At 41.7% G+C, this 25,568-nt stretch overlaps 2 protein-coding genes across 4 annotated transcripts; both read left to right on the top strand.

Annotated features, from left to right (window-relative positions):
* Window positions 1–15: 15 nt before the first annotated feature.
* On the top strand, window positions 16–16,789 carry bod1l1 (biorientation of chromosomes in cell division 1-like 1). 3 transcript variants are annotated; one of them, XM_053879597.1, is made up of 38 exons: window positions 16–280; window positions 757–881; window positions 974–1,173; window positions 1,637–2,098; window positions 2,378–2,527; window positions 2,599–2,756; window positions 2,854–2,950; window positions 3,250–3,373; window positions 3,460–3,520; window positions 3,604–5,110; window positions 5,209–5,279; window positions 5,349–5,454; window positions 5,738–5,809; window positions 5,887–5,930; window positions 6,008–6,059; window positions 6,463–6,515; window positions 6,708–6,792; window positions 7,282–7,331; window positions 7,421–7,505; window positions 7,601–7,641; window positions 7,846–7,900; window positions 7,974–8,014; window positions 8,597–8,678; window positions 8,759–8,817; window positions 9,036–9,117; window positions 9,203–9,249; window positions 9,362–9,530; window positions 9,656–9,717; window positions 9,790–9,883; window positions 10,048–10,109; window positions 10,187–10,229; window positions 10,380–10,432; window positions 11,672–11,744; window positions 12,191–12,252; window positions 12,338–12,437; window positions 13,903–14,008; window positions 14,822–14,893; window positions 15,249–16,789. In XM_053879597.1, the coding sequence occupies exons 1-38, from the start codon at window positions 164–166 to the stop codon at window positions 15,379–15,381; spliced, it is 5,055 nt and encodes a 1,684-aa protein (XP_053735572.1). In that variant the 5' UTR covers window positions 16–163; the 3' UTR covers window positions 15,382–16,789. The 3 variants fall into 3 exon arrangements, with proteins under 3 accessions (XP_053735572.1, XP_053735573.1, XP_053735574.1); XM_053879598.1 differs by having other exon boundaries at window positions 9,793–9,883; window positions 15,249–16,788; XM_053879599.1 differs by having other exon boundaries at window positions 10,383–10,432; window positions 15,249–16,788.
* Window positions 16,790–20,232: 3,443 nt separating this feature from the next.
* nkx3-2 (NK3 homeobox 2) lies at window positions 20,233–25,123 on the top strand. The gene is made up of 2 exons (XM_053879532.1): window positions 20,233–20,819; window positions 23,929–25,123. The coding sequence occupies exons 1-2, from the start codon at window positions 20,453–20,455 to the stop codon at window positions 24,345–24,347; spliced, it is 786 nt and encodes a 261-aa protein (XP_053735507.1). The 5' UTR covers window positions 20,233–20,452; the 3' UTR covers window positions 24,348–25,123.
* The last annotated feature ends 445 nt before the right edge of the window (window positions 25,124–25,568 follow it).

Genomic DNA, 25,568 nt, shown 5'->3' with positions numbered 1-25,568 from the left:
TTCCGGGTTATGTTTGTCGGAGCCTTTTGTGCTTCCGGTTGAATCCCGCTTCGAACTTCAATGACCAAAACAAAAAGGCGCAACCGATTGATTCGTTTTAAGCTTATGTTTTGTGGAATTTGCTGCATTTAACCCCTTGTCTTGGTGTTTGTTGGGTTCAGATATGGCAGGTTTACCGCCCGGTGATCCCCAGCTGGTGTCGATGATCGTCAGTCATTTAAAAACACGGGGACTGTTCGACCAGTTCAGGAGGGATTGTTTGGCAGACGTGGACACCAAGGTACCAGTATCCATCCTTCCCAGTAAATATAACGTTTTGTATGCACATAGAATTTGCCATTTCGACTTAAAAGCTACGAATAACCTGTACTCTGCAAAACGACAATTGTAAACATTTGGGTTTTACTTAGCATTGCACTGGTTGTCGTGATATAAACGACTGAGTCGCTGTTTTCTCTTGACCTTGCCAGATTCATGAAACACTATCTTTGTTATTAATTCACGTCACGTCGGTGCTGTCGTTAGTTGTCACTCGTGGGAGGTGCACCGGGTCTGAGGGGCACGTCTACATCCACTGTGGTCTCGCTCAGTGGGTCACGTTCGGAAACGTCAAGTGGAACCGCTTTGTGATGGAATGGTTATGGATCATTTCATGACTTGTACGACTGACACCCATAACACTGACACTCTTAGTGGTGTCAGTAGAAACAGCTTTTGGCTCCGGGTTAACAAGCGTTATTTTTGTTTTTTTTTCAGCCAGCATACTTAAACCTGAAGCAAAGAGTGGACAACTTTGTCTCCAATCACCTTTCCAACCACACATGGAGCCCTCACTTAAACAAGAACCAGCTGAGAAATAACATCAGGCAGCTTGTCCTTCAGTAAGTTTCTCATTCTGTTGAATGTTCCTCCTCAAACTGATAAGAAATGTTGCTGAAATCAAAGTGCTTAATTCATACAATGCTTCATTCAGGTCTGGAATGCTGGAACAGGGAGTGGATCGGATAGTGGCTCAGGTGGTGGACCCCAAGGTCAACCACATATTCAGGCCACATGTGGAGAGAGTTGTCCGTGAATTTTTGTCTCCTGGCAGTGTTTCTGAAGACGAGCCACTTCCACCGCTCCCCTCTACTGAGACCAAAGCAGACGGAAGCAGTAGTGTTCCTGAGCCAGGTGAGCTACTTCTTGCTAACTTCCTCTGACATGTGAGTGTGAAAGATAGTAATGATGGATGCAAATAATATATTAATCTGACCCAGTATTTTCTTAGTAAATCTGCACTTTCAAAATGTTCACTGATATTTCACTTTAGTGAAACATATTTAACTCACCTCAAGTCCATAAGTTTCAATAATACCCCAGTCTATTGACTCTAGAAGTAAACTAAACCAACATGTTTGAAATCCCTATAGAGTGTAGGCAAATTCATGTACATTGAACTAATGGTTTTGTTCCAACGTGTGCACTTGCTCAGATATTCTATAAATAATTTAAATGATAATGATTCATTTTCACTTTATAATGAGTAATTACAGGCAAATACTAGGCTAATATACATATGAATATGTTGTTTATTTATAGTAATATAAGTTCTCTAATCTAAAGTGTAACCACATTTTCTAATTTTTTTGGGCAGCTTCATCTTCTGCTCCTACTTCAGCGGCTCCAGGAAGTGCCCTCTCCATCCTCGACACTATTTCCTCCCTGAACCAAGAGGTGAAGCTTCCAGAGGGAGAAGGGAAGGGCTCAGATGAGCCCATGGAGCTTGCTGAAGAGGATGAGAAAGATATGAGTCTTGATGAAGAAGACGAGGAACAACCTGCCAGGAAGACATTAGAAGAAGCGGAGGAGACCAAATCAGCAGCAGTGGAGGTCCAGAGTGTCGAAGTGAAGATGGACGACACTCCGGAGGAGACTGGAGAGAGTAAAGAGAGGCATGCAGATCATATAAAGGTGGAAGAGGAGGATCAGAAAGAGGAAGAAAAGGACAAACCTGGCACCAAATCAGCTGAAAGGCCTTCAGAAGAGAAACAAGAGGAGGATTTATTGAAGACGGAAAGTCAGGCCAAGCAGAAAGCCAGAGAGAGAATGAAAGAAGGTGGATTTGTTCTTCTAGTCTCCTTATTTTACATGAAGGAAAATGCATTTTTAACTGTTATGATTGGACTCACCATTAATGCAGCCAAGCTTTATTAATGCTTTTCTACTGATATATTCAAAAGACTCTTTTACATGCATTTGGGGGGGTCATATTGAGGAGCTATTTATTTAAAAGGTGAGAGCAGAGAACATGCTTCTATTAATAAACCTTAACTCTTAGTTATCATTTTATCACAGCTGCTAATACATAAACCCCTCATCTGTCTGAATGTTGCAGAGTATTCTCTGGAGGACTCCGACCTAGACGGCTTGAGTGACATCACAGTGAGCTCAGTCCACACGAGCGACCTGTCGTCTTTCGAAGAACAGAGTGAAGATGAAGTGCAGCCATCTGATTCTTCTGAAGAGGGGGAGATAACCACAGATGGTCTGTATGCTTTGTTCTCCCAAAGAAACCTATATCAAACGCTAACACTTGTTTCCTGTGTTTAAACAAAGGTGAACAATCGACAAACAAAGACGACAGTCTCTCAGGAGAAGGAGACAAAACATTGAAGCCTCGGAGGAAAGCCTATGTTCACAAGCCTTTCCTCTACTCCCGCTATTATAGCGACTCTGATGATGAAGTCACTGTGGAGGAGCGGAGAAGATCTGCTGTGAGTATTGGTCTAAGCAGCCCCAGCTTGGGGACATCCACTTCATAGACAACCACAAGTGTTTAAACATTCTGTCTTTGATACATTTCTTTGGAAGGCCAAGGATAAAGAAGAAAGACTCCTCAAAAGGCAGCAAAACAGAGAGAGGATGGAGGAGAGACGGAAACAAAAGGCAGCACAAGCAGAAGAGCAAGGTATTTCTTCTCTTTTACTCTCATACTGATACGCATAAATCATAGCTTTGTGATTCATAAATCATAAAACATGCCAGTAAGTTGTTGCTAAGGCTGTTTTTTCTGTAGTTTTACATTCCTACAAGGGCAGGAACTTAGTCAGTTCAAACAACTCGGAATCACGTTGTTGTGCAAGTTGTGCGTGCTAAGTAGATTCCAAACACTGTTTATTGTTAGATGGTGTCTTTCAGGTTTTGCTTATCTGTCTATTACATTTTAGTCACCTATGGGTAGACAGTATTTACTATTTTCCATTGCAGATCGCAGAAAACAAAGGAAAAAAGAATCTGATGGTCAGAGACCAAGAGCTAAAGAGGCTCGCAAGGAGCAGAAAGTCCTGGAGAAGAAAATGGCCCTCAGCAGGAAGAGGAAGTTAGATTCCAGGTAATTTTAAGGCTAAATGTAAAACAAGTCACTGCTGTTTAAAACTAGAAAATCGTCATCTGATCAATGATTTTGTTGTCCTGCAGAAAACAGGTGGATCCATCTATCAAGAAGAAGGGAGATGCAGGGGATGGCTTGAAGAAAACCGTATGTATCCTCATTTCTGCATCTATGCCATCGTGATATCAGGTGCATCACTGTATCTTCCTAATTTTTTCTTTGCTTGCTAGGAGCTAATGTCTGCACCAAGACCCCCACAGCAAAAACCGATCCGACATTTGTCTGAAGGATCTGATGAAAAGCACCGCAAAAAGAGTGTCGAGGATTCCAGCGACGGCAAGAAGCTCCCAGACAAAAACAAAACTCACTCCTTCATCCTGGAGCTGGAGCAAGGATCCCAAGAGGCTCTCAAGCAACGTTCTCTGGGCAAATTTGACCGCCAGCCACGGAAAGAACGCAAAGAGAAGGAGCAAAGCTTGTCTGAGGAGCGTAGCAAGCTCAAGAAGAAACCAGAGTACCCTGCTGATGATTCATCTCTGAGCGAAGCTGCGAAGGTTACCTCTGACGAGAAAGAGAAGAAGCTGAAGATGAAAAGCGAGAGGAAACTGAGTACTTCTGCGAAAGACCTGAAGAGTTCAGGCTCTGATGTAGCACCTGAGGAGGGCTCCAGAGACAAGAAGATGAAGGCTTTGTCAGTTGAGAGCACAAAGGTGGATAAGAACAGGGACAAAGACAAAATCAAAGAGAAGGAAAAGCTTAAAGAGAAATCTCTAATTAAAGGTGAGGCCAAGGTGCTGTCACGCCCAGATTCTGCCGGGTCTAAGGAGCGATCGGATATGGAGCCGGGATCTGAGGGTGGCAAGAAGAGAGAGAAACACAAGGATCTCCTGAAGAGATCCAAGAGCCACAGTGAAGACAGACAAGGTGACAAATCCAAATCTAAAGCCGACAACAGAGAAGGAGAGAAACCAAAGTCCTGCTCTGATGCCAACAAGGACCCCAAAAGAGTCAAACCAGAAAAGGAGAAAACGCTTCAGAGATCCAAATCCAGAGAAGAAACCAAGACGCCAGTGCTATCCAAGATGGAGAAGAAGAGTGTAGAAGGGAAACAGATGCTCAAAAGTGAGAGCGTGAAGGAGAAGAAACAGAAAGTTTCTGATTCACCGCTTCCTGAGAAATCTGAGGCAAAGAAGAAAAAGATGGATAAGAAGGAAAAAGCAGAAAAGAAAGAGGAAAGTCATAAGGAGAAGAAAGCTTCCAAGGTGGTTTCCAAGTCAGAGGAGCACTTGAAGAAAGAAACACTTCTTCCAGACACCAGCACTGACTCGGAGCCTGTCGCCAACCCCGCCATCACCTCTGATGATACGTGCGATGCCTTGAGTGACATCACACCGGAACCATCAGAGTGTGAGGCGGAGCCACAGCCCCGGCGCATGATGCCGATCGAGGCAGACGCACTGCTGACACTTATGGACGTCTGCACCTCGGCAGAGGCCAGGCTTCCTGAAACCCGGCTGGATCATGTGACCCTGCTGGACGCCGACTTGAAGATGAAGGAGGCAGCCCTGGCTCTGCTGTCCATGGACCCAGACAGCGCTCTGCCGACCAGCTTCATCCACACGGAGCCAGGACAAGGACCAGCTACTGCTGAAGTCATGGAGGCGACTGCTGATGACTCTACTAATGTACCCACCACAGGTGAACTGCCCCCTGCTGAGCACACACCGGGCACTTCAGGTGAAACACGCATCTTTGAATTAAATATTTATTATTACATGAATGCTTTCTATGATTAAAACAAGCTAACAAACAAAAAAAAAAAACTTTAACTGCAGGAGAGCCAAAGATCCAAGACATTGAAATGGAGGTCTCAGTGGGTGAGACAGCTGAAATCCTCCCCCCTCAGGTATGTTGTAAAGCTTCACTGCGTTTTCTTTTTTGTCGTCTTGCTAAAAACGTGTAAAATGTGCCGCAGGAGGATTTAATCGTCATAGCGGAGGCAGAGGAAGGTGAACCTTTGGAAGTGACGCCTGAAACGCAACCTGATATCGAACCAACAGCACCACCTGCTGGTGACGATGGTAAGCGTCTCTACAAAACATGGATGATGCGCCACCGCCTCAACATAGTTATGTCATTACGAAAAACAGCAATATAGCAGTTAATCTCACCCAATGAAGCCCAGCATGCTCACACCAGATTATATAGAGGTATGGGTGTCAATCAAGTATATCTAATCTAATGTTAGTAACAGTCCTAGACACTCGTCTGTATCACTGAGGTTATGACTATTAAATCTCCAAAGACTGGATATCAACATTGCTGTATCGGTGAGACAATTGTTCTATCGTCATTTACCTGCAGATGAAGCTTCCAAGAAAGCTGAAGAAGTCGACCGTAACAACGAATCTCTGTCGGAAAGTTCCTGCGCTCAAGGTTGGAATATTAAAATGATAAGAGGTAAAATTAAGCCTTGGTCTTTTGGGTAACACTGAACATTGTAACACCTGCAGAACAAACCCAGCAAGAAGATGCACACTCCAAGATGGACATTATGGTGACGTTCTATCAGTGGTATCTTTCTTTGTATTCTAGATATCGTAGCTAAAACTGAAACTGCTTCCTCGTTGATAGGTGGAAGAAGTGGCACATGCCGAGGGGCAGGCAGAGATGGACGTGGATAACAGTAAGACTTGTTTATTATCAGCGATATTCAGTCACAGCGGGGTTGGATGTTAGAGGGCTGCGGAATATGTACATCAGTGATTTTTTTTGCAGTAAGCATCGATAGTCTCAAAATGCTGTTGTGGTTTACCTCCACTGCTGACTCTACAAGCCCAGTTTTTCATTGGAGCGGCAAAATAGCCTGAAGCTTCCACACATTTTCACAGGACATGATAACCTCTGCACGGAGTGGCTGATGCCATCTGCTGTCCGTTTCTGCTCATTACACCTTGCATGAAGTTTTATTGAACCATTTTGTTGATTATTTCCAAGCATATGAAACGATTTCTATCATTGTAAGGTTGTAAATATACTTGAAGTATTTCAATGATTATGTTCAAACCAATCTTTCCTTTTCCTACCAGGTGTTCAGGTGGACAAACAGGAGGCTGCTGCAGCCGACGGGGTTCTTGTAACGGTACGTTTTCCAGCTGAATAACCGTCATTATTTTAAACACAGACAAAAAACATAGCCTTTTACTTATATATTTACTTGATATTTTACATCTGTATTTTGACTTTTTAGTTCTGCAATGTGTGATTACGATAAATGAATAATCACACATGAGCACGTTGTGAGATGTAGTTTTAATTTCCTCATATTGAGCAGAAAAGTGAGGACCACCAATCATCAGACCTAAATGTTCCAGAGGAAAAAGAAGCTGATGAACATTCGGAGGAGAAAAGTGGCAGAGGTGAGTAAAGAGCAGAGACTTGCTGGTAGTCTGGGACTGTCTTTTTTTTTTTTTTTTTTTTAAGCCAAGAATGGTGGTTTAAGCCAAGTATTATTTATGGCCTGATTTTACTTTAACATCCACTTGTTATCAATTCTATAGACATGCTCATGTTTGCTAGAGTTTAGTACCTTTGTAATGCTAGTTGCATAAAAGCAAATTTATCTGGTTTCATCTTCTTATTTTGTTGCTGTCGTTTGAATTGACTGATGTAAATACATTTGTTTTCACCAGCTACACTTCTGTAGCAGGTTCACACAGGACTCTATATAATGTTTTTAACCGTGCTCCACCTTCCAAGCTTTTTGATTTCTGGTCTGAAGTTTTTCATTAACATCTTATGTAATAAATAAATGTATACAAATATGATTTTTGCTCCACACCGTCTTGCCATGCAATGATCACAGCTGCTAAAATGGCAACCCAATCAATCATCATCATCTGCTCCAGGTTCACCTGCGGCGACGGCGCAGTGTGAAGAGGCCAGAGAGTCAATTGAGGTCAATGGAATTCAGAATCATTTTTTCGGCTGATTTCTCTGCATCCTTTTGTTTAAGTCAGTCTAGTGGATCCTTTGTTTTATTGACAGGTGGAGGTGGAAAATAATGTGGACCAGTCTGATGAAACCAGCAATAGTGAACCAGGCCAAACCTCTGCAACAGAAAAAGACATTGGTTTGTGATTTTCCTTCTTGTTTCTTGTGCTGATAGAGAAAAGGAAAACCTCTGTCTGTTTTATGTTGAATGGTGGTGATTGTTTTTGGTTTCAGGTGCCTCTGCACATCAGAAGGAGTTGGATATGGCTGAAGAGGTTGGTGCTTATTTCATCACAATACATGGTTAAAACAATACATATTATGGCCAAATGAAGCAAAGACAAGCAATGCCGCTGTCATATATGAAATCACAATTATTATTGTGGTAATACAAATACATTTTACTACAAAATGACTAGAAACCAAATGATCAGTGATTTTCCACTTTTGATTTGAACTGAGACGGACACTGCTTACAGGAGAGGATGGAGGGGAGGCTGTCCATGCAGACTGTTCCAGAAGAGACAGATCTAAGTAATGCTGCAGACGATTATCCTCTTTAGTAAACATAGTTTTGTGAGTGTCTCATTGTCTGTTCATTTGTCAGGTGGAGACACGAGTAAACCAACAGAGCAGCCAACAGCTGAGGTAACTAAAGCATTTGAACTTATTAAAAACATATAATTTCCTGCTGGTCTGTTGAAGCTCATATTTAATTCAGATGAACTTATGGAATATTCTGTGAAATCTTGCACCGTAGCAGTCTTTGGTTTTAGTCAGTGCTTTTGGGGAAGCATCATGGAGTAGTGTTGTCATGCTTAGGGCTCAGTAGGTGGCGCCGTCAGAATGATATGAGGTCTCAAGTGGATCATAGAGCAGAGAGGTTCATCTAGTGGTTAACAGGCGGACACTGCCTCATGATGAGCCAGCACTGCTTCCAGTCTGCTCTTACACCTTTATTTTATTTTATTAACAGAACTTTATTTATTTTTTTATGTATTTATTTTGTATTATTTCGAAGCACTTTCCTAGTTGGTGGGATTTGTGATTCTGATTTTTAATATTGTCAAAGTAGTGAAAGAGACATCTGTGTCTATCAATAAATTCATATGTGAATGTGGATTTATCATGGTACAAGTAGTTGCAGCTTCCGTGTGGTTCAGTATGTTTAATATTGCAACTCATTTGTTTCTTCTTGACTTGCTTCTTCATTTAAAAAAAAAAAAACAGGTGGAACCATGCAGTTTGAAGGAGAAGGAAGAGGCTCATGACAGTAAGCCAGAGGTTTTGCCTGCTGTCGCTGAGTCATCAAGTGAGTTGTAGTTAAGTTAATTATTGTAATACCGTAATTGACTTTTTTTGTCAATGAGTCATTTTATTTCTATTTCTAAGGTAATGTCTCTGGTTCAGAAAGCCAGGAAGATGAGAAGGCATCAGCCCCGTCTTTGAAGGTGACCAATTAAACACGCGCCAAACACAGTTACACACATCACCTGCTTGGGAACATAGAAATATTAACTGAATTGTATGTAATGTTGCAATAATGTAGCCATGTCATATGATTTGTGTCAGGGGAGACAGAACTAAAGATCCATACAAACGTGCGAACACAGTTCAACCAAGGCTATTTGTCATTGTGCTTTCTGAGTGAAGTTGATTCTCTGTCCAGGAGGAGAAGGTGGTGGGAAGAGGAAGGCGAAAGAGAAAGAGAAAACCGTTCAGTCCGACTGTTGCTGAGGGGCGAGAATCTGGTATTAGATCTGACTTTTCATATCAGCGTCATAGAAACAGAACATTTGAGAGAAGCCCAATTCTATTTGTCTTCTTGTTTATCAGGGGAGGAAACGGGAACAAAGAAAACACGAGAGGAGACCTCAGTGGTGGTAAACTCCACTCATTTTACAGTATAATCTTGTGTTTTTGTTTGGGATTCATATGGAATCTTTGTAGTATTTGTTGAAATTGATCATTGAATAAGCGTCTTGTTATGGCCAGGAATCCGACAAGCAGAAGGTTGTGGAGGTGAAAACACCACGCAGAGGTCGACCACCCAAAAACACTGAAGAATCGCAGAAACTCAAAGCAGAAGAGCCGAAGAGGCCTGAGGATCCCCCTGTTCGGAGAGGGAGACGCTCCGCAGCTGCAGTCCAGGAGACTTCAAATGGTTGGACCGCAGTTTTCTGACAATCATATCTGTGTACTGTTGTGTGGCAGCATTTTATCGTGACAGATCTTCTGAGATTCTCATTTGTTCTTGACGGAAATGACTTACTGATTCATCTGTCGCAGGAACTCCTAAGCGGAAGGAGGAGGAGACTGAGACTCCCACAAAATCTACAGACCCTGAAAACGTTAGTCACTAAAACACATTTATGCTTTGTTTTATCGTGACACCACATACAGCTTTATTCCTGTTTTCAAAGCAGGTTGAGGAGGCGGCTGCTCCTCAGACCAGTCAGGCACAGGCAGTACCTGGAGGGAGTGATGCTGCTGGTGGAGCAGTGGAGGATGTGACTGGTGAGTATGTAGCCTAGAGGCTTTCTACTTTTGTGTGTGTGTTTTGTAATTGTCATTGACGACGAATTTAAAAGTATTAATAAACAAAATATACCTTCTTGTGACCAACTGGTGAGATATGTGAGAGAGAAGCATGTTTCCATGGTGATATTTTGAATCCCTAGATAACAAAGATGAGGAGAACCCAGCGAACGTCTTGCCTGAGGAACCAACAGCAAGCAGAAAGGTACGTCAGGAATATCAAGAAAGGAAACATTAATGTATGCATGTGTTTACTTTGATGTTATTGTCATTCATCATCAGATGGTTGAAGAGGAGAGTGGGTCCCAAGCAGAAGCTCCTGCAGGTAAGTCTTTGTCTTGGATTCCTACTGAGCCAACAAGCGCCCACATGAAAACATTAGGTCTTAAAGGTCAATGACCCATGACAGCAGAATGTTGTGTATTTTCCTCATGACGAAATGCATCAGTATTCGATTGTCTTGTGTCTGTTTAAGAAGACTTGTCATTGGAAAGGAAAACACAAGAAGAGCAGGGGGAAACAGTAGAGGTGAGTTTTGAGTTCTTCATATTGTTTTAACTTGAAATAATATGGGGCATTAACTAGTAGCAGCATTTGTTTACTGTTGTTGACTGGACGTTTATTTTCATTCTGTGATGGGGACAACCTCCTCCATCACGCGAGTGCCAGCTTGTTAGTGCAAATTCCATATTATTAGCCTGTTCTCATTTCCATACTCAAGCCAGAACCAATGGAGAATAGTGAATAATGTTCAAATGCATCAGCTTCTGGAATTCGGGTTCTTGGCCAGGGATTTGTCTCAGGTTGGCTCATTTCATTTGGCACTGACTTCTGTGTTAACATCATTCTCAAACACACCCCTCCTACTTCATGTAGTTTAGTGAGAGATCAGCATCATGTTTGTGCTGCAGACTGGAGCTACTACTTAATGCTGTCGCATCCATGTCGCCTGCTCTTTGTTGAATCTGTGCCACATTCTGTATTATAGAACGTATGCTAAAACACTCACAGCTCTAAACATCATTATTGATGATTGTAAACATTATAATTCTGTCAGATTCTTCTTATTACAGGACCTATTGTGTACTTGCTTTCTCCACGAATCATTCTCTGAGTACCTGGACATTAAAATATAATGGTAAATGTTTATATTTACAAAACTGAATTCAGCTAAAGTTTGCAAAATGGCCACCTTGCTCAAAAACAGTGTTACTGGTGTTTTAATATGTGGCAGTGAAAGACAGACTCTCCTATTCTGACAGACATACAGTAAAGGTTCTGCTGCAGAGCCCGTATTTGAAAAAGCTCTGACTGAACACGAGTGGTTCTCAACTAAACCTCAAATGAAGCAGGCTGTGTTTGAAGCTTTATCCACTGAGCCTCCGTTGCTTGGTCTTTGGGGAAGCCAAATACACGTCCCTGTCACTCACTGTCAAAGGCATGTCTGTGGACTGGAATCGCAGTCTGTTGGCACAGTGGTGAGGGTGTTTAGAGTGTGACTCTAGTTGTATTCGTAATTCTTTCACACTTCAGTGTTATGTTGACGTTTCATGTAAAGCTAGTACTCAATGTCCATTAAACAAAGAAGACTCTAATATGGCCCTTCGATATCTGCAGAGCTGTTCAAGTGAGGCTTTAATGTTGCTAGTCTCCATCCAAGGACATGATGCTGTGACCTGCCCATGGTGCTCACCATCTCCCCAGATGGGATTAACGTGTACACTCATTGAACAAATGAATGAATGAGGTTCACTCCTTCATCTGCAGGACAAACAGGCTCCAAAGGAACAAGACGACGGGGTGCAGGAGCAGTGTGCTGACAAGGCCAAGGAAGACGATGGTGAGGAGTTTATCATAAAACATCTAGAAAGCAAGACTCATTCTTTCTTTATTTCACATGTGGCCTCAGTGAATTTGATGATCGCGTAGCCAGGAGTTTTTCAGTATCCATATTTGATCCTTAACGTTGTCATGGTTACAGTCTGCTCCCGAATGTAGAACCAAGTTGAGCAGTCACTATGCCCCTCCTGAAGAAACACCATTCATATAAGTGTGTGACCTCTTCTTCAGTGTCCAGGGAAAAGGGTCCCCTGATGTGTTGGGTTTTTGAGCTGAGTCTCAGCCGACGTCTCTAGCTCTCCTGTGCTTCACCGTCAGTGTCACCTGGTTCTCACTGACATGTCGATGAGACTTCTAAAGTCAGGCCTGAAAGTATTAGTTTAGTTCCTTGAATGGTGTCTGCTGTGTGAATGCTGCTGTCTAAATACATTGTTCCTTCTGCGTCAGTGAGTCAGTCCAACACTGATGGGGGCGCAGCAGGTGTCTGCACTGAGAACAAACCTGATCAGGTACATTGCTCTCGCACTGTGGCTCACCTGTCAGCATGTCGTGTGCTGTTCACTATATTTACATTTGCACACTCCGGAGGAACAGGAGAAGCATAAAGAAGAACAGGAGACGATCCAGAAGAAACCAGCTCGCCGTGGACGACCACCAAAGGCAGCAGCTGCAGCAGTCACTACAGATAATTCAGGTCAGTACTAGTGTTGTAGTCAAGACCGCACCAACCGAGACCAAGACCGGAGGGTATTGAGACTGAGACAAGACAGAGGCCCTAAAAAAGTGGTCTTGAGACGAAGACCAACCTTGAGTACACTTGTCAGTACTATGAATGTTTACTGAAGATCTTGTCTTGTGACACTGGTCAGTAGACTGGTCAGTGGATGGGCGATATGGACAAAAAAAGTTAGCAAAAGTTATCAAATGTTGTAATTTCGGCGATATCGCTAATTATCACGATAAAGCCATATTCATTCTCTATGAATATGGCTTTATCGTGAAAAAGCTCTGACTGAACACGAGTGGTTGTTGGAGACTTTGTCTCCAACATCATTATTTGTTTATGTGGAAATATAATATTGAACTCAGTGTAGAGATGAGAAATTCAATGTTTCATGTCTCTGGTAGAAGCCGCTGGTGTCTGACACACTGCTCTGCCAGCTTTATTTAGGGGTTATATTGAACCGTCTGTCTGCTGTACCTCATGTCTCTCAACAGTTGACTTTATCTTTGGACCAGTCTGGACACATTTCCTAGATGCTGTTGAAGAAATATTAGAAATCATGTGAAGACATGATCATTCAGTCATATTTTATTCTCCAAGTCATAATTGTAAGTCCTTTGTCTTGTGTGATGGAAAACCTTTTCACAATTCTCTCTCCTGAAATGCTTGTTTTTCATTGCCTTATTGAAGATTTCACTAATACTTTGACCATTTTACAATTTGTTGATGGTCCCTAACTGATGCTGGGTCGGAGCATTAGCGCTGCCTGTGAGAGTGTGTCCGCGATCAGTGAACCCTAATGGGGACGCGGAAGAGGACGCCGCCGACAATACCGGCGCCAAGCTCCGTCCAATATCCAACTATTTTCACCAGGGTGTTTGGCCTCAGCGCCAGCGCAGCAGGAGACCTGCATGTGTTGATGTGAACCAAGGCAGACGACAGCGTCAGAGAACCTATGAGGACCACTCCATCTTATAAAATAAACAGGGATCCAGAGACTCAGAGTCGACCAGTGTCATTATCAAAGGTTCCCTTTATTAAAAATAAGTTTAAAACTACGATGGTGAACCAAAGTCCACCACACTCTCAACAACTGTCACTCGCCAGTGTTGGCTGTCAAATGTCACGTAGCTGGTAACACCATCACGGTCTTGTCAAGCTCATGTATGAGAGTCCAATGCAGCAAGTGAGCCGCATGTTTATCGAATTTATTGTGGGATGCAGAACTGTCATCTTGGAGATTGTATTTGGCGTATATCGCGTACGATAAGTTATCGCCCATCCTTACTGGTCTAGGATTTTTGGTTTAAAATGGACACAGGCTGCCTGTCTCTGGAGCACTGATCCAACTGAAAAGATGCTCTCAGGTGTAAAGCCCAGCAAGGGACTGAATCCAAATGAAGTGATGCAGTGATCAGATATCTCTGTTCCTCAGACAAGACGGAGGAAAAAGAGGGTGAGCAGAATGAAGGTGAGGAGGACGAGGATGACACCAAAACTAGAGCGACCACCCGGTCGGCATCTCGCCTGGTGGCTGAAAGGTAAATCATCGCCTTCCATTCATTTAATTCTGATATTCCAGAGGGACAAATGGCATTTAATGTATTCAGTATTTAAAAAAAGAAATAAATTCATTTCTGTCTTAACCTCTTGAGAGGAACTTTTGTCTGGGTTGTGTTGTATTCTCCATATTAACAACAGGTTGCTGCCACTTTTGTGTTGACAAGCGAGATTCCACCTGGCAGTTTTCAAATAAAATTATTTGCAGAGCAGTGTCACATCTCATGAATACAGTTTAAGGTTACTATTATGGTCTGTAGAAATGTGCACAGATATAGTGTTAGCGTTTATATGAATGATTCATACTATATTGTCACATCTGAATGTTCAGTGGAACCCTTGAAATTAAAACTAGATAACAAAATAATATGTCGCATGGTGCTGAAAGTCCAAAATGTAATGTTCTCTTCCCATGTAATATTTACTGTTGGAACATTAGAAAAAGCACTTTCATTGATGGGATGTCCTTCAGAACATCATGTTTATATGTAGTTTTTGATTGTACAATAATATATGTAAAAATGTATTTAAACTTTGATCGAAAATGACTGCAGAGTATTGTGCACATATATTGTAAAAGTGTCTTTCATCAAATAAATTAGATCAACAAAACAAAATATACATATAGTATAGTATGTAAAAATCAAAATGTGTGGCTCACAAAAATGCAAGGACATGGATTCAAAGTCAAATCTTGATTTTAGATTTTATTTCTTCTATGACATTGACAGCAGTCAAGTGGTCTGGTGTAACATAGTTGACAGATTTCATTGTTTCTTTTGACTTCTCTGCAGGAACAAGCCTAGTAAACCGTCGACCCGAGCAAGTCGACAGAGCGGTAAAGACGAGAGCGCCGCTGGCAGCCGGTGAGTTTGGCTGGTTGGAAGGAGAACCCAGCTAGACTGTAGCAATGGATGTCAGCTCTGTCAATTGGAAACTTTGCATCTACAACACATGCATTTTCACTGTAGTCTTGCACAACATTCTAGCCAAATTCTTTTTTTAAGTAAAAAGTTTTTGAAATATTTTAGAGGTAGAGCTGATCACCCACAATCCCTCTCCCCTCCGTCTGGTGGTCCGTCAGTCCAGTGTGAGGCCTCTCTGTTATTTGTTAACACGTTTGTGAATCGCTCTTGTATCGACAAAGACAAATTTATTCAGGAATTTAACATGATACTCTGACAAACAGTCTGACATGCGCGCCTTGTTTCACTCCTGCAGCGGGACGAGAGGCCAGGCTGCGGCAGCGGCAGCCACCAAGGGGGGCCGCAAACGGGAGGCAAGCCCTCCTGCTGCGCGGACACGGGGAGGACAGAAACCAGAGGAGCCCCCTTCCAAGAGAGCCAAGCGTTAAACTCCCTGGCTGCTCTCTCCTGACTGAGCTTTTTTTATGTCGGCGAACCTGCGAGGTTTCGTCATACAGCAACCTGCTGTATTTTCTACACTTTCTTTTTCAGTCTAACGTTACGGCAAACATGCGGTCGCCCCAAGAGCCTCCCATACCTGCAGATCTCCATCTACAGGTCCAATGAAAAGAGCACCATTGCTTGTGGATTAGATTATTTTACTATTCATTCTGTGAATGACTAGAGATGTTTGCTCCTTATTTTAAATGTTTTTATACTAAATTCTTTTGTCTTTTTTTTTTTTTACATACACCTGTGACATGTTTTGTTTTATAAACTTATTTTTTAGGAATTCCACTGTAAAACATCATTCTTTATTAAAAAAGAAAAGAACAAGCTCTACATCTTTACATCTTATTTCAACTGAAAATATTGAAATTACAGATCAAATTTGGTTGTGTGCATATTTCACTGACACTAATAACATTTATGACAAATATATTGATCATTTTTACAGTGCTTCTCAGTTTTTATTGGCTCACATTATGATGCACTTATGCTAATGTATCCTTCAGTGGAGCACATGTGGAGAATTGACACCAAGTTCTCTGCTGTACTGAACACACTTTTCCAACCATTCCTGTGGGTTCCTAATTTTTCACTTAGAGCTTTGACTTCAAGGTATTTCCTGCTGCTGAAATTCAAGTCTTAAAACTTTGATTTACTAAGAATTGGCCCTTACTTTGTCGCCAGTTTTTTTTTTTTGTTTGGTCAATGAAAAACATGTCTCCATTCAAACCACACTTTTATTATCGTTGTTTCTTTGTCGTCCAAAAATCACTCTGGCAGTTGGACCTTTGACGCAGAGATTCAGCAGTTTGAGGAAATTTAATATTGCTGCGTAAAGGTACTGTTGAGATGGTAAATGACACCGAGCCCATAATGAGAATGGAGTCTAGGAGTAATTGACCTATTTACTCAGCAAAATATCAGCAATATAGTTTAACACTGCCTGGGTTGACCTCCGCATTAATGGTTTAAAAACATGAGAATGCCACGATGAGTCAGGGACAATATATCAAGCTAGAATTTAAACTTGTGTCATGGTGGGTGCGACTACTACTGAGGCCTTTCTGGCTGAGGTATGTTGCCTCCAGCGCCTCCTGGTTATTTCCTCTGGCTGCCATCCACTTGGAATGACTGGACAACCTGGCGTCCAGAGGTCGTCTTGACTTGATCTTCGAGTAACAGTCGGGTGCTGTGGCTCCTCTAAAGCCTGTTGAACCATGGACTCACAGGGTCCAGCATTCTTCCCCACTGCTCATGCGCAATGTTGCATCCACGATGTCTGTTACAAGAGGTGAACGCAGCATTTAACAAGCGAGAACTGGGGTCAGAGGAATCAAGGGATGTAATAAGATGAGCTGTTGTGAATTGTTGCAAATAATCTGTCAAAAATACATGAATATTCAGGGGAAAACTCAATAGTCGTGTGTTTATTGGTGGCATAAATACTGGTTCCTGCTGCTGTCCACTGTAATGGAGGTGTGAGGCGAGAAAGAGGGGTCTCTCCTCTCGCTCCTTCCTCCACTGGGGATTGTTCCAGACTGGGCCGGCACGTGCGGCAGATCCTCTCACTGCTCTTAAAAGTTAACAGGTGTTTAATGTCAGAGCGGGTTTGTGTGAGACGCAGAGAAATGACCTGAGACAGGCTGCGGCGGCGAGTCCTGACTTTCACTGTTTTCTCCGATTTCTGTTGAGTGTGACTGTTTGTTCAACGCTTGCGCTCTTCTTTTATTGATATTTTTTATTTCCTTCTTTTTTAATACTTTTTTTTAAACCTGTTTACTTTTCCTTTTGTCTAAGCCATTTTTTTAGTTCATAACTATATGAACTCATCCATCTCATCACCCACTTGTGTGTGATAATGTATTAGCCTGAGAAATAACCAATTTACAATAGATCTAATCTAATGTGAAACATAAACGTCAGTTCCTCATTTCTTTCTCATTGGTCTTGAGTCATATTATTATATTATTTTTAGCTTTACAATGCAATCACAATGCAGTGTCCTAGCGTGAGCAACTTAGCATTCCCAATGTAAACAATGTACTATGAGAAAATGAACAATGTTCCTGCTTTTTTCTAGAATTCTACGCGGCAATTTTGAGGCCACTTGAACTCTGACCTTGGGGTCTCCCAACCATGTCCTTAAAAACTAACATGGCGCCTGATTTCTTTCTCCATGTAGGTGTGAGCGCTTGATCCTGGAGTTTTATCTCCTGCGTTCCAGAGACGGATGACGGCTCATTTCTCACAACAGGCCCAGTGCAAAACAAAGCATGACTCACCTCTGCGCTGTCTGTTCTCACACATGAATTGGAGTGTAACAGTGAGCAGCGCCGTGTTCTGCAGCCGCCGCTGGAATGTTTTGAATAACTTCAGGAGCAGGACGACGCCTCTCCGCCGCGCGTCTCTTGCTTCCATTTACTGTATTAAGCTTTCAGATTCCCTTCGCGTGCGAGAAGGATCACCTTTTGGGCCGCGGGATAAAACCTCTGAACGCTCACTTAAATTTGGCAGCAGCCCAACATCTCTTTCCTTTCCCTCCACTTGAGGCTGATTTGAGCTGCTATCACGCGAGGAGCTGGTGTCCAGCCAGAAGTCGGGGAGCGTTTATTGGAAATGACTGCACTCATGTAATGTTCCATCTGAATGCAATTTGCCAGCCAACACAGGGGGAGCGGGTTTGTAGCGACGCATCCCTCCGGTGCAAGCGTGCAGGGAAATGGGGAGGGCAAACAGATAAGTTACTATGGCGATGTTTGGGTTTCTACTTATGCTTGGCGGAAGTTTAAGTGCGAACCAGTTGGCAGGCCTTATGGTGGAACTGGTTGAATGTTGTTTCGGAACTTCAGAACCTTCTAGTGAGTCGCTCAGCACTTGAACAGCTACACAACACCGTGTCGTCTGCAGAGATGGGACGATGCCTCTCGCAGACAAAAGTCCAATAGAAGCAGGGCCGGAGGAAAGATGTGCGACCACACAAGTTACGCTGTCAATGGATCAGCAGCTGACATTTCTCTGGGAGATGCCATCATGGAGAATCCAGCAAACACCACTGACAACAGAGCAGCTGTGTCTCTGAATTCAACTGCTGTTGACATTTTCCTGCCACTTCCAGCTACTTCCAGCTCATTACTGCTCCTCACTGTGTCCTTACCAAAACACCACGACACACACTCCGCTCCACATCACGCTGATGGCCACACAACTGATTCACTGTGGGGATGATTGACAGTTTGTTTTCCAGCCATGGATGAAAATAAACCACTGTTATTTTTATTTTTTTAAACTAGTGTCAACATCAGAGGTAGTTGTACTACTACTACTCATTATGGTGTATTTCAGTACTGTTTAAAAAAATCTAGTTTTTTTTTCTCTTACTCATCATACTTATTAAGCGTTATCTTTAATATATTACAAAAGTCTTTCCTTTATTATTAATCATTCTCCTTTTATATATGTAACATTAACTCTATTCTCAATTTATAATGATTTAAATGAACAATATACTAAAAAATATTTTAGCAAACAGAAAATGTCGAGCATTAATTTGGAAAAAAAAAACTGGCCATGAAGCAGTTATTTTTATTATGAACGCAACTCTCGGAAAATGATTCAACGAAACGAGAACGTTCAACGCGGATCTTGTTTGCGTCATCGTTTGCGTCCGTGAAGTCAGCATGGGCAAACGCTTTGACCAGAACCTTACTAGAATAAGAGTGAATGAAACCATGCAAACGTTCGAACGCCGAATTCATCCTCGAGTTCAAGGTCGTCGTCAAAACTTCGAGCAGGGTTTTTGTGCTGCAACCACTAGATGGTACAATACAACAATGAAGAGACCGGTTTTGTTCTGGGAACGTCATAATGGTGAGCGGAAAATGTGAAATATTTCGGTTTGGCACTGATGTTATATATAAAAGTAGATGAATAATAATCACTAAAAATTCATATTATTAAAAGACTCACGTTTTGCATGAAATTATTTTTGTGACTCTCTCCGCTATTTTTCTTTGCGCAAAAGAAAGAAAAGAAATATTATTTAAATTACTTATTTAAAAACAAACATCCAAACTTAGCAAGTGTGCGAGTTTTTTTTCGAACTGATTTTCTTTTACATCAATTATATTTTAAAACATTTAAATCTAGTAATATATTGTCTCCGTTATATACCAGAAGAACGACAAGAATATTAATATAAACTGCACATCGTACAGAAAATGGAAATATTAACATGACTTTTTATGTGACGTATACGTATAATAAAGTTCAGTTCTATTGTCATTTTTTTTAATATTGATTAAAGCAAATCTATGGCAGAGGTTTCATATATTTTGAAATGTATAATTAGATTGACTACTTACTAACAGCACTTCTGGTATTATGAAAACGGATGCATTTTTTGAAACATATATTTAATTTTTTGCGCATATTTATACATTCATCCACGCCAAAGTATATATTTACACAAATACCAATAATGTAAGTTAAAGTTCGTTTGTGAAAGGATAATGCAATGTTAATTATTTTTAAATACTAATTCTGATTGAAAAAAAATTTTTTTTTGCTATTGAAACTTGTTTATAGTGGATGCTGAAAAAGCATTTCGTGAGTAAACAATGTGTGAGTAACTGTCGAAATAATGTTTGTGTCATCACTTACACAGCTGACAGATACGTGATGTCATTTACAGTGTCCAATCACGAGACGGGATCCCGCCAGGCTCGGCCAATAGCAAGCCGGGAGACGCGCCTGTCAGTCACAGGTGAGGGCAGAAAGTGAAAAAGGGCCGGAGAAGGCAGAAGGCGCAGAAATGCGGAGGAGCAGCGTCGCCCCTGGATGTCCGCGACACGTTACACTGCTTCTTTACAAGGGATGCGAGCGCGACAGCATATCGGAGTTGCTGCTTAACTACTTCAGCCGGGGAGTTTAAGATGTCGATTGACTGACTTTTTTTTGTCTGGAAAACTTTCTCTCACCGCTCTGAAGACTTAAAAGCAACTGCCTTCGAAAATGGCCGTCCGCGGCAGCTCCCTGATGCCGTTCTCCATCCAAGCCATCCTGAACAAGAAGGACGACAGTAGACACTTACCAGACCTGGACGTGTGTTTCTCCAAGACGACGTGCTGGAAAATATTCGGGGAAGTGCACGGAGGCTCGAGGCGGGAGGACGCGGAGGCTCGCGTGCCCGCGGACCACAAGAGTTACGACTCTGATTCGGGGCTCAGCGACGACAATGACGGGAAGAACCGGGTCGAGCTGAAGAAAGATGACGATCCGACGTCTGATGTTCCCGAGGAGAGTGTTCAGGAGGAGACCGACCAGGAGTGCGCAGCCGCGGAGATCACCAAGAGTGACAGCGAGCCGCATCACGGCCCAGGTAAGAGCTCCTGGAACCTGTGCGTATCACTGTCACAGGGAGCCCGGCGGAGAGTGTCAGACAAATGTGCAAGATCACCGCTTGAACGCGGCGTTTGGGGCGGCAGTTGACTCCCATGCTCGTCCGGGAAAATGATAAAACGGACTCCCTCCCTTCTTCTTTAAAGAAAGCCCGCGTGAAAGCACCCATTTTGCCGGTAATAAATGTCACACACTCATCTGAAACGAGTGCCGTCACTCATTTGACCCAGTTTCCTGGTGCCTACTCTCAACGTGGCATTTGTTATTGTTTACCAACATCTGCTGGATTATAGAATGACATGACTCGTACACGACCTTTTGTTTGGGCACCATTTTTCACAAGAAAAATAACATTCTGGTTGAAATACGTCCAAAATGCGCTCTTATTCCAGAGCTAACCTTAGCAACTTTGCTTGCTCTTTGCTTGCTTCTTTTGCTCCATAAGGGGGGATTGTTGTATATTAAAAAGGATGCAAGACGTTGGATATTATTGTATGTAAACGACATTCCCGTCAAAAATGCAGCCTTAGTGTTTTCCCTCTAACTCAGGATTGGCGTCGGTGCCATTGCTCAGACGCGATGTTTACTTTCTGTTAAATTATTTTAGCATGTGAATCATAATATTAATGCACTTCAAATGTTTGGATTTAGCAATTTAACTCCTGATTGATTACCCAAATGATTTTATGATCAACACTTAGCTCCCGTTTTCATGAGTAAATCTAGTCAACAAATAACTTTTACGCGCCTGACACTTTGATTCACACGCTGTCGTAAAATAAACATTTCTAAAAACGATGGTTTAGTATTAACAGGACTATCTCGTCGCTTCTGCAAGCGTCTTAAGAGTGCATTACACTTTTATACTATACACCGGTGTCATTAATAGTGTTCTTTCTCCTCGATATCAACGCATATCCGTTGGCTGGGTGTGTTGTGTGTGGCTTTTACGCACAACTTTTGCATCTAATCCGCCGGGTGAGTGACAAACAGGCATCATAGGCACAATGAATCAGGACTTTCATGCGCGTAAATGGCTTGCCACGTTTGGCAGAAGACTCATATGTGATTATTATCGTCCTGATGGGAACGATTTGTATCACATGGATTCACTTGCCACGTAGTCATGCTATATTTTAAACAAGTTTTAAACCAGGCTGAGCGTCTCATGTTGGATCACACGCATACTGCAGCGAAAGCCTACTTTCTTCGCTTCAGCCAGATCTTTGGCAACAATCCTGGTGTGAAAATTATTAGTGTATTGATTTGCGTTGCCACTACATAAGAACACACTCTCCGGCTGACATTTGTTATAATAGTGCGCATTATGCACTCCTGAATATGTAATAGTTAATCGATGGTAGTTGACATGTACTGTCTGTCATCTCCCTTTAAATCATTTCAAGCCACACATATGAGAATTTATTAAAATGAATAAACAATAGCTCTTGATATCTATGTTTTCACTCTGAAAATGAATCACAACAGAAGCGGCAGATCGTGATCCACGTCCTTCATTGCGCACTAGGCCTAACTCTAGTTGTTGTCGTGCAAATGATAAATATTATGTAATGTATATGTTTACCCTCTTAATTTAATCAGAATTTTAATCTCTCTACTAATAAATTTGTCGTATCAAGGATTAGAAATTGGATGCCTGTTCAAATCAACTTCATCCTCTGGAAACTGCTCGATCACGATAATGGGTTTTTGCAGCAACCCAGGTCTTCAGATTAACAGCTTTCACGCACCATTAAGATTTATGCAACCGAATTATTGTCATGTGCAGCGCTTCCAGATGTGTAATTACAGAGATCGACTTTTCTTGTTTCTGGAAAAGATGTTGAAAATGTAGTATTTAACGCCATTGATATTTTACTGCAGCTCATAACCCACACATCGCCGTTCTTAATGCGCATGTACAGATGCAGATGCAGTTGCACATCGATATAAATCAAAACTAAATTCCCGAGATTACTGATGTTTAATATGAGACAGTCTTCTTTATTCGAATTACGACAGCGAATATGAATACATTTTATGCTCGGTGGCTCATTATATGGTGTTATTTTGATCAGATCTGGCATCATTTTAGAAATAATTTTCCTGACTGATTTGAAACGGTCTTGATATATGCTGCGTCATCATGTAATGACAATAAAGAACGGTGCTGTTTTTAAATATGTATGACGGAGTATTTAGTTCTGCCTGTATTCAGGTTATCGAAACACACCAAATACTGATCATTTATATAATATTATTATGTTATCATCTGCATTTTTATTTTCACATCATCAAATTGTAAATATTCGACCTAAGTCCATGATTCACATCGCGTATTGTTGACCGACATGAGAATAGCTTCCATTATTAGTGTTGTACATGTGGTACAAGCATATGTTCTGCTGCTTTATTTTACTTTATTTACATACTTCTTTATTTATGTAACGCGTGATATATTTACGTGTGATTGTATTTTAAAGTTATGCATAACCGACATTATTAGTAATATATTTATTTTTCGATAACGAATATGGTAATATTACAAAGGATACAAAATTACATATATATATATGTATGTATGTGTGTGTGTTTTCTATTGTTTTGCTGCCGCCATTCATTTATGTTTTCATTTATTTTATTTCATTTAATACACTTTCCGTTTGAAATCTTTGTATATTCCCTCTTTAGTAGTTCTTTTGTCTTTTGACGTTCATTTATTTAAATTAATAAATCGCGTCCATTTTTCTGTTGGATCACCTAAAAAACGTTTTGTTTTCTTTGAATTTATTTACATTTTCATTTTAACTTGATCTGACTATCTATATACGGACTTTTATCTATTATCGCTTCGACACATTATCAACCTCATTGTGCCGTAGCATGAATTAAACCGTTTTATTTTTATTTATTTTGATTTTTTTGCCATTCATTCGGTTTTTATTTATGACACTATTTTGATCAAATATTAAGTATTCATGCGCCGTGCTTGAGTTTAACGATTTATTCCAGCATCAAAATAAACAATACAATGGTCACGTTCGAGTTGTGCCGTGCGTGCGGCTGACGTTGGTCTCTCCGTGTGACAGATTGCGTGGACGAGCAGGTTCTGGATCAGCCCAAGCAGCGGAAGAAGCGCTCCCGGGCCGCCTTCTCGCACGCTCAGGTGTTCGAGCTGGAGCGTCGCTTCAACCACCAGCGGTACCTGTCCGGACCGGAACGAGCGGACCTGGCCGCCTCCCTTAAACTTACCGAGACCCAGGTCAAGATCTGGTTCCAGAACCGCCGCTACAAGACCAAACGCCGCCAAATGGCCGCGGACCTGATGGCGTCCACGCCGGCGGCGAAGAAGGTGGCGGTGAAGGTTCTGGTTCGGGACGACCAGAGACAGTACGGTCCGGGAGAGGTCCTGAGGCCGCCCCTGCTGTCCCTGCAGCCCTCCTACTACTACCCCTACACATACTGCCTCCCCGCCTGGACCCTGTCTGCGTGTGCGGCCAACCAGTGACCCATATTTATTCTGTAGAAACTTTTGACAAAAGGAAGAGATTACCCATCCCAATAATCTCCCACCTGCCTCACCTTTGGCCTTTCACAGGAGAACTTTTTTTTTTTTTTAATTTTAGACAAAAAGAAAGCACGTTTGTTTCTCCTCAACGAGGCGTTCAAGGACCTCACGGACACCTCACATCCTACCTCTGCATAATTATTCAGTGACTGTTGCAGACTGCGTGCGTTTGGTTTCATTTCTCGCTGCGTGTGCAAAAGTATGATATTAAGGACGGATTATTCGTGTCACGTGATGAGTTATTTTACTGTTGTTGACCGTTAACCGGTTTTGATGATGGCATTGATCATTCCAAAGCGATGCTTAGTTTTGCAAACCCTCGACAGTGAAGCCAACCTTTACAGTAACCCTCTCTGAGCGGCCCAAGAATCTAATGCTGGGATTGTTAACAGCTGTTGATAAAAAGAACAAGGATTTATAGCTAGTGAAACCATGACATCATCGAGTCACGAGACAAGATTCAAGCAAGAGCCAGAGAAATGTTAATAATTGGCATTAAAAAAAAAAAGAAAAATGTGATTACAAAAACAAAAACAAAACATTGTCACATAGTTGTAATATCCGTCGACGAAAGGTAACATATTTCAGCACTTTGGAGTATAAATATATATATTATTGAATACATGGTGTATTTCATATTTGGATTTGGGAAGTCACGTTCAGTCCAAAATGACACATGTGCATTTGTTTTTCTGTGTTTATTAAACATTAAAACATATCAGGCATTGACATTATTGGAATGGGAGTTTTATTCCTGAAAAGAGAATGGTTTGGGAGGATGCTTGTTTGAAAATAATATGAGCACGATTATCTATCAAAACACAAAAAAAATCTTGTTGAATATAAAAATGAAAGGGGATCTTTTATTATCATTTAAAAATAGTCAACGATGACGAGTGAAACATTATCAACGATTTTGTCAAAATCTTCCTTGAATTTTTTATGCTGTCTTAAAGGACTCAGACATGAACAGTTAAAACAGGTTCCTTTGAGTTGGTGTTGTCTTTATCAGAGAGTCAGCAGCTCGGTCATACACTATACTGCAACTTGTGTCCTCACATAGAGAGGAAACCTGAGCAAGACCAGACCAGGGACTAATCTTTGTTGAACTTCTAATGGTCAGCAGACTCTTTGGGCAAAACACCATGACATAAAATTGAA

Source organism: Synchiropus splendidus, chromosome 11 (assembly GCF_027744825.2).
Source record: "Synchiropus splendidus isolate RoL2022-P1 chromosome 11, RoL_Sspl_1.0, whole genome shotgun sequence".
Classification (NCBI taxonomy): Eukaryota; Metazoa; Chordata; class Actinopteri; order Syngnathiformes; family Callionymidae; genus Synchiropus; species Synchiropus splendidus.
Note: the sequence above shows the minus strand (reverse complement) of the source record. Positions and strands in the feature narration are given on the sequence as shown.

What these genes read in the sequence shown, in the direction of transcription:
- bod1l1 (XM_053879597.1), top strand. Translation starts at nt 164, where the DNA reads ATGGCAGGTTTACCGCCCGGTGATCCCCAGCTGGTGTCGATGATCGTC. An exon ending in CAGTAGTGTTCCTGAGCCAG is followed by an intron (nt 1,174 to 1,636) that starts GTGAGCTACTTC and finishes TTTTTTGGGCAG; the next exon opens with CTTCATCTTCTGCTCCTACT. An exon ending in AAGAGGAAGTTAGATTCCAG is followed by an intron (nt 3,374 to 3,459) that starts GTAATTTTAAGG and finishes GTTGTCCTGCAG; the next exon opens with AAAACAGGTGGATCCATCTA.
- nkx3-2 (XM_053879532.1), top strand. Translation starts at nt 20,453, where the DNA reads ATGGCCGTCCGCGGCAGCTCCCTGATGCCGTTCTCCATCCAAGCCATC. An exon ending in CGAGCCGCATCACGGCCCAG is followed by an intron (nt 20,820 to 23,928) that starts GTAAGAGCTCCT and finishes TCCGTGTGACAG; the next exon opens with ATTGCGTGGACGAGCAGGTT.